Source organism: Echinops telfairi, unplaced genomic scaffold (assembly GCF_000313985.2).
Source record: "Echinops telfairi isolate 266 unplaced genomic scaffold, ASM31398v2 ScPeMD7_7410;HRSCAF=8448, whole genome shotgun sequence".
In the NCBI taxonomy this organism is placed as follows: domain Eukaryota; kingdom Metazoa; phylum Chordata; class Mammalia; order Afrosoricida; family Tenrecidae; genus Echinops; species Echinops telfairi.
Window position 1 is genome coordinate 26533528 of NW_022111310.1, and position 13262 is coordinate 26546789.

Here is a 13262-nt window from a genome sequence, read left to right on the forward strand (position 1 = left end):
TGGACTCTCTGCTGCCTGTTACTGATGGCTGGAAGGCAGAGGGCGGTAGGGAAGGAGTTCCCAGTGGGCTGAGCCTGGGGCAGATTCCTCTCCAGTTGTGGAAGTCTTTGCGGGCTGTCTGTCCTCAGCTTCTCCCTCCATCCCAGCTGCTGGGCCAAGGGAATACCAGTACTCGGTTCTACACTGTTGGCTCTGGGAAAGGGGCAGCCCCCCGCCCCTCCAATGGTGGACTCTACCAAGTACGGGTCCAGGGACCATCCCAGGAGCAAAGAAGGGAAGTGACTTGTGCAGCAGTGGGCAGTAGGCCGGAGTCTGGCGAGCCAACTCTCTGGGAGTCGGTGGGCTTTACTGGGAATCAGGCAAAGGTGTCAGTCATCCACATGGCTCTCTGTTCCAAGATGTGCGGGCCCCCGGCACCCTGGCCTGGGCCCCTGCATCTTGGTACAGTGCCGAGACCTCCCCTTTGGACATTGCCGTCTTCACTGTAAGACGGGAGCAGCAGAGATGCTCGTGGGGCCGGCAGAACGGGACAGTATGCCAGGGATGGCTCTGTTGACACTGACATTCTAAACAATACGGGACTGGGTGGAAGCTGTTGGTCTTGAATGGGGATGGAGGTCTCAGAGAGGCTCCACTGGCCCAGCCAGCTCTTTCCTGAGGGTCCCTGGGACCCTGCAGGCTTAAGCAGTTGCCTGGGCCGCGCCCTTAGTCCCTCCGCCCCCGCTTCTGAAGACAGAGGACAGTGGGAGTTAAGAGTTGCCTCCTGCTGAGGGGAATCTGGGCAGGCTTCCTGGTGGAGAGGAGGGGTAGGTTGGGGAGGCAGTGGGAACCAACTTGGTCTGGGCGGGTGACAGGTGCCCTCTGAATGCCTGCTGTCTCCTCCTCCGGCCCCCAGGTCCCATCTGATGCCCAGACTGAAGGAGTCACGCTCCCACGAGTCCCTGCTCAGCCCCAGCAGCGCGGTGGAGGCGCTGGACCTCAGCATGGAGGAGGAGGTGGTCATCAAGCCCGTGCACAGCAGCATCCTCGGCCAGGACTACTGCTTCGAGGTGGGGCCCCTTCTGGTGCGGCCAGCTCTCCTCCCAGTGGCCCTCGGCCTCGGCACAGGGCTGGGCCAGGGGCAGCTTCTTTCTTGCCCTTGGGATCCTCCTCAGAAGTGGGCTGGCACGTGGAGCTGGCTGAGCGCCCCCAGAGCCTGCTTACCCCTCGGGGTGGGGGGCGGTGAAATGCAATGTGGGATAGAAGCGCGCACCTCCCTCCTTTTCCTCCCTCTGCACAATGACAGCCCAGACCTTTGCTGCTTGAACATTCAGGGACCCCACCTAGGAGAATGGCCTGCCTGGCCCTTCATTGTAGGTGGGGAGACAGGGACCCCGAGGCAGAGGACGAGGATCTCCTGGGAGGCCTGGGGAAGAGAGCAGCTTCTTACAGCGCCTTCAGTGATTCACAGTCTTCCTGCCTGAGTTTCTGCTGAGGCTCCACCCCCAGTGTCGTGCATCTCCAGAGGAGCTCTTGACAATGACAGCCAGCCCTGTGGGGACAAGTGTGGTAGCTCCTGGCACGCTAGTCCCGGGGTGGGGTGGGGGGGTGGGGGTGGCTGGCGGCTGGGTGCTGTTCCAGGTTCAAGGTCATTGTTGGATCAGCCTCTTAAGTTCCTTAGCTTGCAAGAGGCGAAGGACTCGGCTGTCCATCCTTGAGTGGCACATACGGTAGAGGCCTCCCATGGGAGGGGCGGGCAGTGTGTACTGCAAGAAGTGGGCACAAGACTCCCCGGAGGCCCATGTCTGCACCGGGCTTGTGGGGTGAGAGTACTAGGGTCATTCGGGGGAGCTGAGAGTAGAGACCCAAGGCCAGGCCCACTTCTCACCTACAGCCCTGCACAAAAAGTGTTTGGTTTCTACCCTATCATGTTGTCTCGCTGCCTGCCTAAAGTCTGCCCTTGGGATGACTGTTGTGACCCCTAGACACACACACACACACACACACACACACACACACACACACACACACACACACACCATCTCTAAGCCAGGGGTCTGGGTCCCTGGTACCTGTGACTCAAGTTCCAGGGAAGCTGTGGTTGGGGTGTGCATTGCCCTCTGACCCAGCTGCCCGTCTCAGGGAGGCGTAGTCAGTGTCTAGAAGAGCCATCCCTGTGGAGACTGGGCTTTGGGCCGGGCCACTCACCTGTCACTGACTTGCTCTGGGGCGGTGGGTCTCAGCCTGTACTCGCAAACAGGGAAATCCACAGGTCATGACAGCCTCACCCACCCACCCTCCCAGGGCTCTGGGGCAGACCTGGATGCCTGTTGGCTTTCCAAAGTTCCAGGATACCTCCCCGCTTCCCCCCACTGACCTAGCTTTGCTATGTCCCCTCTCCTGTAGCATTGTCCGTTTGTCCCTCACAGGTGACAACGTCATCGGGAAGTAAGTGCTTTTCCTGCCGGTCAGCAGCTGAGCGGGACAAGTGGATGGAGAACCTGCGGCGGGCAGTGCACCCCAACAAGGTAGGCCGGTGCAGTGGGGGGAAGGGTAACCCTTAGGTGTGGGTGCAGGAGGGCAGGGTCTCTTGGAGCAGCCGTGAGGGCAGGACCCCCGTGGGTGATTTGGTGGAGACTTGAAAGAGGAATTCAAGTTGGCCTCGAAGGGGCAGACCTGGGAAGTTAGGCCCCCCGGGGTCCTTCAGCCGGAACCCTTGCCCCCATTTCCCGTGGCTACCTTCTCCCGGGACTCCTCCTCCAGGCAAGCACCCCCTGAGTGCCATTACCTGCTTCTGGAGGAGTGCTGGCCACCATGGCACCTCTAACTGCAGGCCTGGTTCTCCCGAGGGACATCAAGGACAAGCAGAGTAAAGAAAGCCGGGGGCAGGCGCAGTGGCTGACCTCTCACTCTGCAGTACCACACGGAATCCCCTTTTCTGGGAAAGCAAGCAGAGGCCTCGAGTGACTCACTGGCCCGAAGCCCGTCGCCTGCTCTGTGGCAAGAGCAGAGGCCCTGCCTGTGTCTCCCCAGCTCTCTGGGCCCGCCCTTCCCTAGTTGATGCCCCCTCTCCCCGTGTGCCCCAGGACAACAGCCGGCGCGTGGAGCACATCCTGAAGCTATGGGTGATTGAGGCCAAAGACCTGCCGGCCAAGAAGAAGTACCTGTGTGAGCTGTGCCTGGATGACGTGCTCTACGCCCGCACCACGGGCAAGCTCAAGACGGACAACGTCTTCTGGGGCGAGCACTTTGAGTTCCACAACCTGCCGCCCCTGCGCACGGTCACCGTCCACCTGTACCGCGAGACGGACAAGAAGAAGAAGAAGGAACGCAACAGCTACCTGGGCCTGGTGAGCCTGCCCGCCGCCTCGGTCTCTGGGCGGCAGTTCGTGGAGAAGTGGTACCCAGTGGTGACACCCAACCCCAAGGGCGGCAAGGGCCCTGGGCCCATGATCCGCATCAAGGCGCGCTACCAGACCATCACCATTCTGCCCATGGAGGTGTACAAGGAGTTCGCCGAGCACATCACCAACCACTACCTGGGGCTCTGCGCCACCCTGGAGCCCATCCTCAGCGCCAAGACCAAGGAGGAGATGGCGTCCGCGCTAGTGCACATCCTGCAGAGCACCGGCAAGGTGAAGGTGTGTATGGCGCCGGCCATTCCCCATGATAGGGTGTCTGTCTTCAGCTCCCTGGGTTCACGGCTGCTGTATTGAAGGGAGGACTGTGCACTCCTTCTCCCAAGCCGGGGCAGGTCAAGGTCACTGGGTCCAGCGGGTGTGGGAGTGGGCTTGCCTTCCGTCCAGTGCTGCCTCCTCAGAGAACTGACCCCTGAGTCTCTAGGGAGTCATCATGGAGCAGGCTCTCCCAGTGACTCTGGCGTACCTACGTGAGTAGGTGCTACATCTAGCAGAACCCCCCACCCCCCACCAACAGGACGGCGCCCCCAGCCTCACCCCATACTCAGACACAGTCATTCCACACCAGGCAGCCATGGCTGTGCCCCCTCCAGAGCCCCACAGACCAGGCTGTCTGAGAGCCGTGCAGACAGGCCCTACTCCAGGCCTCGGGGCGCACCACACCACAGCTCCCCCCCCCACTGCTCAGGAGAGGCCAGGGCCTGGTCCTCAGGCTGAGCGACCCCTAGGAAGCCCCAGGGCTGCTGCCTCCTCCTCCTGCCTCTGCATGGATCAGCCAGGCCTCTTGGGCATGTAGCCCCTTCTGTTCTTGAGTGAGGCTCCACTTGAGGTTTCAGAGGGCCCCCATTGTGCCTGTCTGAGGGAGGGGTTTCCTGAGCACCAAACCCCCCTCCCCCCCATCTGTGGCCAAGCAGACTCCATGCAGGCGGCCCCTGCCCTCCCTGTCACTCTTCTGGGCTCCCCCTTGGCTCAGCCTGTCTCCTTTCCCACTGTGTCTCCCCCGGGTCACAAGGTTGGCTGTGGGTGTGAGGATGCCAGGGTGAGAGGGGGGCTCCAGGGAGGGAGTTGCCAGCTGGGTGGGTGTAGCAGGTTCACTTGACAGCTCCCTGCAGTCAGGAGGAGTGAGGCTCAGGCTCCTGTCGCGGGCAGAGGGCCTGTTGGGGGTTTGGAGCTACAGCAGAGAGGGGCCGCTGCCCGGGCGTGTTCAGTGCTCAGCCGCACCACAGCCTCCGGTCTCGAGCCAGGGTACCTCTGGGTAGATGTTGGTGCCTGCTTGGAGCTGTGGTGGCTGCAGCCACCCGGGCAGCTGGGACAGCCTCGGCCTCTCTAGCCAACCTGGGAGCCCCGCTCTGAGTCACGCAGCAGTGGTTCTGGCTGTGGAGAAAAGCGTAGGGGCCGGGTGAGACTGGGGGAGTTCTGCGTGGCCACCCCGCCAGGCCTCAGTCAGGGCTGAGCATGGCTGGCCAGAAGGTGATGGCAGCGGTCTGCCCATCCTGTGCCCTGGCCCAGGTCTGCCTCCTCCCATCCTTGGGCTTAGCCCCGACGTCACAACTCCAGGCCCCACTTCACTCCCCGACAGGCTCTGTGTTGGTCGCTCTCAGGCCCCTGGTAGCTTGGTGGTCGGGCGTGCAGGCTTCCCCCGGGATCCACCCCTCACGGTGCCACCTCCCCAGGACTTCCTCACGGACCTGATGATGTCAGAGGTGGACCGCTGCGGGGACAACGAGCACCTCATCTTCCGGGAGAACACGCTGGCCACCAAGGCCATCGAAGAGTACCTGAAGCTGGTGGGCCAGAAGTACCTCCAGGATGCGCTGGGTAGGGAGGGCACCGGCCGGTCGGTGGGCGGAGGGCAGGGTGGGACGCCCGGCCTCATGCCGCCTCGCTCCTTGCCCGCCCGGCCACAGGCGAGTTCATCAAGGCGCTGTACGAGTCGGACGAGAACTGCGAAGTGGACCCCAGCAAGTGCTCGTCCGCCGACCTCCCCGAGCACCAGGGCAACCTGAAAATGTGCTGTGAGCTGGCCTTCTGCAAGATCATCAACTCCTACTGGTCAGTGCTGCCCACTGCCCCACGTCCCAGCCCAGGGTGCCATAGCCACCCTGGGCCTGTGGTGCACAGCCCACTGCATGCTGACCGCTTCCGCCCGCAGTTTGACAGGGGCCGAGGCTTAGCTGGGGGCTGCAGCCTCGAACAACGTCAGGGTGCGAGTGCTCTGACTCCACAGGGCTGTCCTCCAGCTCTCCGAAGACGGGCAGTGCTCCTGACCGCACGGGCAGCTAGCCTGTGCATGGGGATAAGAGAGCGCCCTCCACTAGGGCTGCCTTGCTTGGTGCGCAGGGCTGACACCCCACAGGGCAGGTAGACATCTGAACCTGTTCATGCCCAGCACGGGGGTTGGGGGTGGGGTGGGGGGGTGCTGTGGGTGTCGGAACACCAGTAGGCCTGGAGGGGGGGGGGGGAACAAAGAAGGAATAGGAGGGGTCTGCAGGCCGCCCTCAGACCATGTAGGGAAGGTCGGTGCCAGTGGGGCACAGGCACAGGCCATGGCCCCGGCTGGAATTATCCCCAGGGGGCCATGCTGGTGCAGCTGTCCCACCCATGGGTACCCACCGGCTCTTGGGTGGGCAGCTGCACCAGGCAGTGGTGGCATGGCGTCCAGGAGGGCTGCTGTCCGCTTTTCTGTGCCATCTCAGCTGCAGCTCAGAGCTTCTCCACTCCCCCACTCTGGGGGCCGCCCCTCACTCCTCTCTGCTTTGGCTTCTCCTCCTTTGCCCCCGCCCCGCCTTTCACATTTGCCCTCTGAGACCCAGTGCAGTAGGCAGAGCTGGGCCGAATTTGGGGCACCCATACACTGGGGGTACCGGAGCAGAGCAGGCAGGGACAGGTCTGCCAGGTGAGGAGGCCGAGTGAAGGGCCGGAACCTGGGAGACTTCCACTTCCCAGCCCTGTGGGGGGAGGGGAGCATGGTGGGGCGTGGGCCTTGAACTCACTGGGAGCACACTACCCGGGCCTGGGCGGGGTTCCCGCCCTCTGTCCCATGTCCCCAAGACATGGGCGAACAGACTGAGGACAGTTCTTCCACTTCCCCTTTCTGGCACGACGGCCCTCTGTCCAGATGGGCCTGTGGGGGCACCAGGAGGCCAGGCCAGAGGTCGTGCACTCACTTCCCCTTACCATGCCTGTGCTCATGGGGAAGGGCGTGCAGAGTGGATCGAGCCCCGTCTTGCCTGCGCGTTCTTAGCCAATAGCTCCGAGCGTTTGGCAGGCCTTGTTCTAGTGTAGGAGAGAGGGGCAGGGTCCTGGTCAGATCACCATGAGCTGGTGACAAGAGGGGTGCAGGAAGTACTGGGGCCTGGTCCACCCCATGGTGGGGGGTATTCTCAGGATGAGGCTGGCCCAGAAGCCATGAGCCCATCCTGTGTTCTGGTCCAGCTCTGCCCCCGTTTCCCCTTGGAGTAAAAGGGGGGAGTCCCAGGGGCCAGTGACAGAGCCTGAGGCCGGCACCCGCTGGCCTCGGGTTTTCCTGGCTCTGCCTACAGGTGCCAGCTCCCTGGGGAGGGCTGAGGCAAGTCCGAGGCCTGGGGGAGGCGGGGAGGGTTCAGACCAGGAGCTGGAGAGGCGTTTGTGATACTGGCCGACCTGCCAGTCCCTATGGAGACTGGTCCAACTCCTCCATTGTCCCCCAGCTGGCCAGCTGCTCAGTGTCCCTACTGGGCACTCCCTGTCCCGCCCAGCGGGGCCCATGGCTGAGGAGCCCAGCTGTTGGGAAGCAGAGGTGGGGCTGGGCCGGGCCTCTGCCTGACAGCCAGGTCCCTGTGTCCCCTCGCAGCGTCTTCCCGCGGGAGCTGAAGGAGGTCTTCGCCTCCTGGAGGCAGGAGTGCAGCAGCCGCGGCCGGCCTGACATCAGCGAGCGCCTCATCAGCGCCTCCCTCTTCCTGCGCTTCCTGTGCCCGGCCATCATGTCGCCTTCCCTCTTCAACCTGCTGCAGGAGTACCCGGATGACCGCACTGCCCGCACCCTCACTCTCATCGCCAAGGTCACCCAGAACCTGGCCAACTTCGCCAAGTGAGTGGGGCCTGAGTCAGAGCCCGGCCAGCCACCAGGGTGGGGCGCCCAGTCCAACCTTTTCCACAACAAACCTCTGCTCCATCCCCCCTCGGAGTTCAAAGCAGAGACAGGCGAGGGAGGGTCAGAACAGGAAGCCGTTGGCACTCCTGACGCCAGGCAAAGCCATTCGGAGGCTTCCGTCCCTTCAAAGGGCAGGTGGTTTCCCCTCTGCCGTTTGGAAGCCGAGTTTGTGGCAGGGGCTGTCTCCCCTGCCCCCTTCACAAGCCTGATTTTGAAGTGAACCAGGGATTCCCCTCGAACGGGCTGCCCAAGGGGGCTTCACACCGGCTTTGTTTCAGACCCCAGGCTGCCTTTGTTTGGGGTGCCTGAGCAGAGGGAGTGGAGTGGATGGCGGTGGAGGGACTGACTGGCCCCTCACAGAGCTGCTATTACTTCGGGACCAGCCTCTCCACAGAGGAGACGGGGCAGAGCCACAGCGGAGGGAGAGAAGCTTGTCAGGAGAGGGTGCATGGGTCCTCCCTGGGAGAGGTGGTCCCCAGCTGTGTGTCACCAGAGGAGGTGTTGGTCAGAGACTCAGTGACACTCCTGGACCAAGGGCCAGCCTGGGAGACTTGAAGACCAGGCAGGGTAGCGGGTAGGTGTCCGTCTGCTCTGGGTCCTGACGGCAGGTGGCGGACCTGGAGGAGAGCAGACCCAGGCTTCAGGCGGAAGTCATGGGGCTGGGGTACTCTGAGGGCAAGCAGCAGCCACAGCAGGCAGGGTCTCCCGGTGGAGAGTGGGGGGACGGGGTAGGAGCTAGTCAGCAAGCCTTGCTGGTGCCAGGAGTGATGAGAAGTTGGCAGCTGGGGCATCGGAATCTTGGTGCAGGCAGGGTCTGAGACAGACACACACACACACACACACACACACACACACACACACACACACACACACGCCACCACCGCCGCCGGCCACCGGGACTAGGCCCAGACCTGGGAGGACCAGGACCAGGCTCAGGGGCTTGCAGTGACAACAATGACTTCCAATGTGTGTGTGTTGGGTGGGTGACTCTGGGAGGTGACAGCTCGGTGGAGAAGCCTGGTCCCGAGTGGAGCTGAGGGGCAACGCAGGCGGGGCTGAGGGCAGGACGGCCCAGGTGTCCTGGGGCAAGGTCTGCAAAGAGGTCTGGGAGCCTGGCGACGTGACCCGGAGCAGTGCAACTGGGGAAGGGAGCTGGTGGGCAGTGCCCTGGGTCTGTCTGGGGCAGCCTTGGGCCAGGTGCTGAGCCCTCCTCGCCCCCGCCAGGTTCGGCAGCAAGGAGGAGTACATGTCCTTCATGAACCAGTTCCTGGAACACGAATGGACCAACATGCAGCGCTTCCTGCTGGAGATCTCCAACCCGGAGACCGTCTCCAACACGGCCGGCTTCGAGGGCTACATCGACCTGGGCCGCGAGCTCTCCAGCCTGCACTCGCTGCTCTGGGAGGCCCTCAGCCAGCTGGAGCAGGTGCCCTGTGGGGGCGTGGGCAGGGGGCAGGGTCCACGGGCTCAGGTGCCTCCCATGCCCCGCTCACCATGGAGGGCCTGCGGGCCCGCCCTGTGTGGCATCAATCAGGGGCCCCTCACCAGCAGCCTCAGGTCTTGCTCGCCAGGGGACGGGGCTTTGAGCTGTGCCTCCGTGTTCAGGGGACAGAACCCCACACGCAAAGATGAGACATGCCTTCAGACGGGGCTCCTACAGTCACTTTACCTACAGCAGCGGTTCTCAACCTGTGGGTCACCACCTCTTTGGGGGTCGAAAGACCCTTTCACAGGGGTCGCCCGACTTGTAATGGTAGCAAAATGACAGTGATGAAGCAGCAGTGAAAATAATGTTATGGTTGGGCGTCATCACAACATGAGGGACTGTATGAAGGGCTGCAGCATCAGGACCTAGAGTGTTGTCTGGGAGTTGAGGCCACTTCTTAGAAAGACAGGTACAGCCTCTGAGCCCTGAGTAGAGAGTCTCTGCGAGTCGAATCGACTCATTGGCGGTGAGGTTTTGGGTGGCTGGGTGGCAGCGACATCCTTTGGAACGGAGTTGACGGCAGCAGGTTGTTTTGTCTGGAAAAGAGAACCCGTGGAGAGGGCGTGCCTCTGTGTGTGAGGCAGGGCTTGTTGTAAACCTGCCCAGGAGTGTCCTTGACAGTTAGCTAGTCCCTAGACGCCTCTGGCATTGCAGTTGGCAGGAATGGGCGCTTCCCAGCCACCGATGGCACCAGCGTCCACAGCAGCAGGTTCTGGGCAGTTCTGGCCCTTCTACCTAGAAGTGCCTGCCAAAGCAGTCTGTAGACGCCGTTGTAAACACACCTGAGGGCACCCACGCGGAGCCCGTCTTTCCTTCCCTGGGTGGGTTTGAAGTGAGAATTCCTGGGTCCGGCGGACCTTCCTCTGCCCCTCGCGTGGGGGTGGACGCCTTCTCAAGCCTGCACGCGCCGCAGGGCAGTAGGCATGTGTGAGCGCCAGTGGGTCCCAGCCCCTTGGGAAAAGCCCGTGCTGCTGAAGTTGCCCAGAGTCACACTTGCACCTTTGTGCCCACTGCTCCTGGCTGCCAGAGAGGCAGTGGGTGTGAAGCCCACTGAGCCCTGGCTGGCCCGGGGCCAGTCAGTGATGCCGTCCTTCAAGTCTGCACTGCCAGGCGGGCAGGGAGAGGGGCGCGGCCTGGGTGGTGACACAGCAAGGACGTTTCATCGAGCTGTTTGCCTTGCGTGCCCCTGGGACTGTATGAAGGGCCCCCATTCTTTGTGCACAGTCAGGCGCCCCTGCCCCTCCCCGAAAGCCATCATTTCCCAGGGGTGCCCAGTGGCCCAGGGCTGCAGAAGCAGATGCCTGCACTTTGTCCAGGATTGTGAGCTGTAGTGCAGAAGTGTCTCACGTGGCCTGGGGAAATGTATTTCTCTACAAATGGGATGGTAGGCTACACAAGCTTGGGAGCCTGTGGCCGAGCGCGGGCCGCCTGCCTGCTCCTGTGCTTGTGGTCTTGTCCAGCAGGCAGCAGATGGGCCTGCCCTGTGCAGTTGGCGAGGGAGGGGCTGCTGGAGCCTTGAGGGGTGGGGTGGTGCCCATGTGCAAAACTGGGCTTCATGGTGGGACATAGGATAGAGGTGGCTCAGCCGGGAGAGCCCAGGATGAAGTTTCATGCCGGGCCAGGGTGCCTGCTTTGGGAAGTATCTGGGAGATCTGTGGATCCTGGACTTACAGCCCCCTGCTTAGATCAGACCCTCCAGATCTGCCTTGGGATGAAGGCTCTCCAGTTGGTGCCCCCCACCCAACCCCAACTACCCCTTGGGGTCCTTGGTGGCCACAGCACCCTTGCCTTCACTGAGAGGCCCCAGGAGCTCACACCTGCCCCCCCCCCATTGTGTCTTTGCAGAGCATTTTGTCCAAACTGGGGCCCCTGCCCCGGATCCTGAGGGACGTCCACACGGCACTGAACACCCCGACCAGCGGGCAGCTCATGGGAACCAACGACCTGGCCTCCACACCCGGCTCTGGCAGCAGCAGCCTCTCCGCCGGGTTGCAGAAGATGGTGATTGAGAATGATCTCTCTGGGTAAGAATCGCCGGGCATCCTGGGCTTTGGAGGGTGGGAGGGGTGCATGCGCAGACACAGGCCAACTGCAATCTCATCTTGGGGGGTGAAACACCTAAAGGGATGAACACAAACAAGCCCGGATCAAACAGATAGGCATTGCGCATACCCGCGGGAGGATCTAGAGAGGCTTCCCGGAGGAGATGGCACTAGAGTTTAGACCTGTTCGGGAAAAGGGTATCTAGGTAGAGAGACTGGCCCAAGTACAGACCTGGAGAAAGGAGGCAGTGACTGTCCGCAGTGCCATGTCTCCCGGTGTGCGCTAAACATCCCTGCTTCCCACTCTACCCTGGGCTCGAGCCAGAGCCTTCGTGGGCCAGCTCAGGGCGTGCCTGCCGGCCATCAGAGGAAAGGTGCCGGCGGCCCAGAACAGCCTGGTTCCGGTGTAAAACACACTAGTCTGAGGCGGTGACATAAAAAGGGACGTTTCTTTTCCAAGCAATACCAGTTGGGTTTACCTTGGGCTCTGAGAGCTTCCTTGCTGCTGTGCCCTGCCACCTGGGAGGAGGTCTTTCCTACACCCGTGCGTGAGGACAGAAGCGGGAGTCAGGGTTCATGCTGAGAGGTGGCAGCTGCAGGGTTTCAGAAAAGAGACCCGTGGAGGTCAAGGGTGGCGGAAGGGTGTGCTCGGTGGGTGACCCAGTCCCCAGCACTCTCCGAGTCTCGCACTGGGAGTCAGTCTGATGACCGGCAGTCTTCCGGTGGAGACAGCACTCTGGTCGTGAGGACCCTGGACCTGGGTGTGGTGTGCGGGCTCTGCCCCCAGCTTCTCCCAGCAGCCTGCCTGCCACAGTCCCGCCCGTCCCCTGGAGCTCCGTCCTGATCGCCGTCTCAGCCTAAGCTGGCTCTAAGCCTCTTGTCAAGTCCTGAGGCCTGGCTGCCTCCAGCCTCGAGCCCTCTTCCCCTACTGTCCGCTCTGAAACCTACCTGGCCACCACCACAGTGGGGCCTGCGTAGAGAGAGAGCTGGCATCCGTGGATGGGCAGGGCCAGGAAGAGCACTGGTGGGGGCCTGTACCTCTGCTGCAGGATGCCCCCACCCCCTGCCCTGCTTTGGGAAGTTCCGCCCCTGAGGGGTGGTTGGCAGGAACTGGCACAGCAGCCCCCGCCTGCCACTCAAAGCAGGGAGCGGCAGCAGGGAATGGGGGTGGGGGCTTCAGCAGGTCCCTGCCCTGGCGCACAGTCTGATTGAGGAGCCAGAGGGAGAGGGAACAGCCTAGGGTGTTGCCGAGAGAGAGATGCCGAGTGGTGGGTTGTGGCTTAATCCCGGGGAGGCCCCAGCATGCCTTGTCCTAGGAGGCAGCTGAGCCTAACGGGCGCCTGGGCCAAGTTTCCAACTGCTCGGCCCCCATGCTGACTTGGCCCCAGTGGCAGCCCCGAGGTGGTCGGTTTGCCGCTTCGCAGGTTGGCGGGCGGGCGGGCGGGGGCAGGGGCTCTCAGGTTTGGACGACCTTGGCCGCATTCACAGCTCTTCTTTCCTGTGTGTGCTTGTCTCCCTGCAGTCTGGTAGATTTCACCCGGTTACCGTCTCCAACCCCCGAAAACAAGGACTTGTTTTTTGTCACAAGGTCCTCCGGGGTCCAGCCCTCGCCTGCCCGCAGCTCGAGCTACTCAGAAGCCAACGAGCCCGACCTTCAGATGGCCAACGGCGGTAGGAGCCTGTCCATGGTGGACCTCCAAGACGCCCGCCCGCTGGATGGGGAGGTGGGCTCCCCGGCCAGCCCCGACGCCCTCGCCGCCGACGGGCAGGCGCCTGCAACGCAGCTGGTGGCAGGGTGGCCGGCCCGGGTGGCCCCAGTGAACCTGACAGGGCTGGCCACAGTTCAGCGGGCAGGCCAGACGCCGACCACACCGGGCACCTCGGAGGGTGTGCCGGGCCGGCCCCAGTTGTTGGCACCGCTCTCCTTCCAGAACCCCGTGTACCAGATGGCGGCCGGGCTGCCACTGTCACCCCGCGGCCTTGGGGACTCTGGTTCTGAGGGCCACAGCTCCCTGAGCTCACACAGCAATAGCGAGGAGCTGGCAGCCGCCGCCAAGCTGGGCACTTTCGGTGCCGCCTCAGCCGTCGAAGAGCTGGCCCGGAGGCCCGGCGAACTGGCGCGACGGCAGGTGTCGCTGACTGAGAAGGGCGGGCAGCCCACCATGCCACGGCAGAACAGTGCCGGCCCCCAGCGAAGGATCGAC

General features: G+C 63.0%; 1 protein-coding gene across 1 annotated transcript in view; it reads left to right on the forward strand.

Moving 5' to 3' along the window:
- Positions 1-895: 895 nt before the first annotated feature.
- Positions 896-13262, forward strand: part of LOC101640716 (DAB2 interacting protein) — a 21653-nt gene continuing 9286 nt past the window's right edge. The window contains exons 1-9 of the mRNA XM_030887399.2: positions 896-1049; positions 2409-2507; positions 3066-3620; positions 5072-5216; positions 5306-5450; positions 7231-7467; positions 8755-8956; positions 10862-11040; positions 12581-13262. Coding sequence (XP_030743259.2) covers positions 906-1049; positions 2409-2507; positions 3066-3620; positions 5072-5216; positions 5306-5450; positions 7231-7467; positions 8755-8956; positions 10862-11040; positions 12581-13262 — 2388 coding nt within the window. The 5' untranslated portion in view covers positions 896-905. The remainder of the gene's footprint in view (positions 1050-2408; positions 2508-3065; positions 3621-5071; positions 5217-5305; positions 5451-7230; positions 7468-8754; positions 8957-10861; positions 11041-12580) is intronic.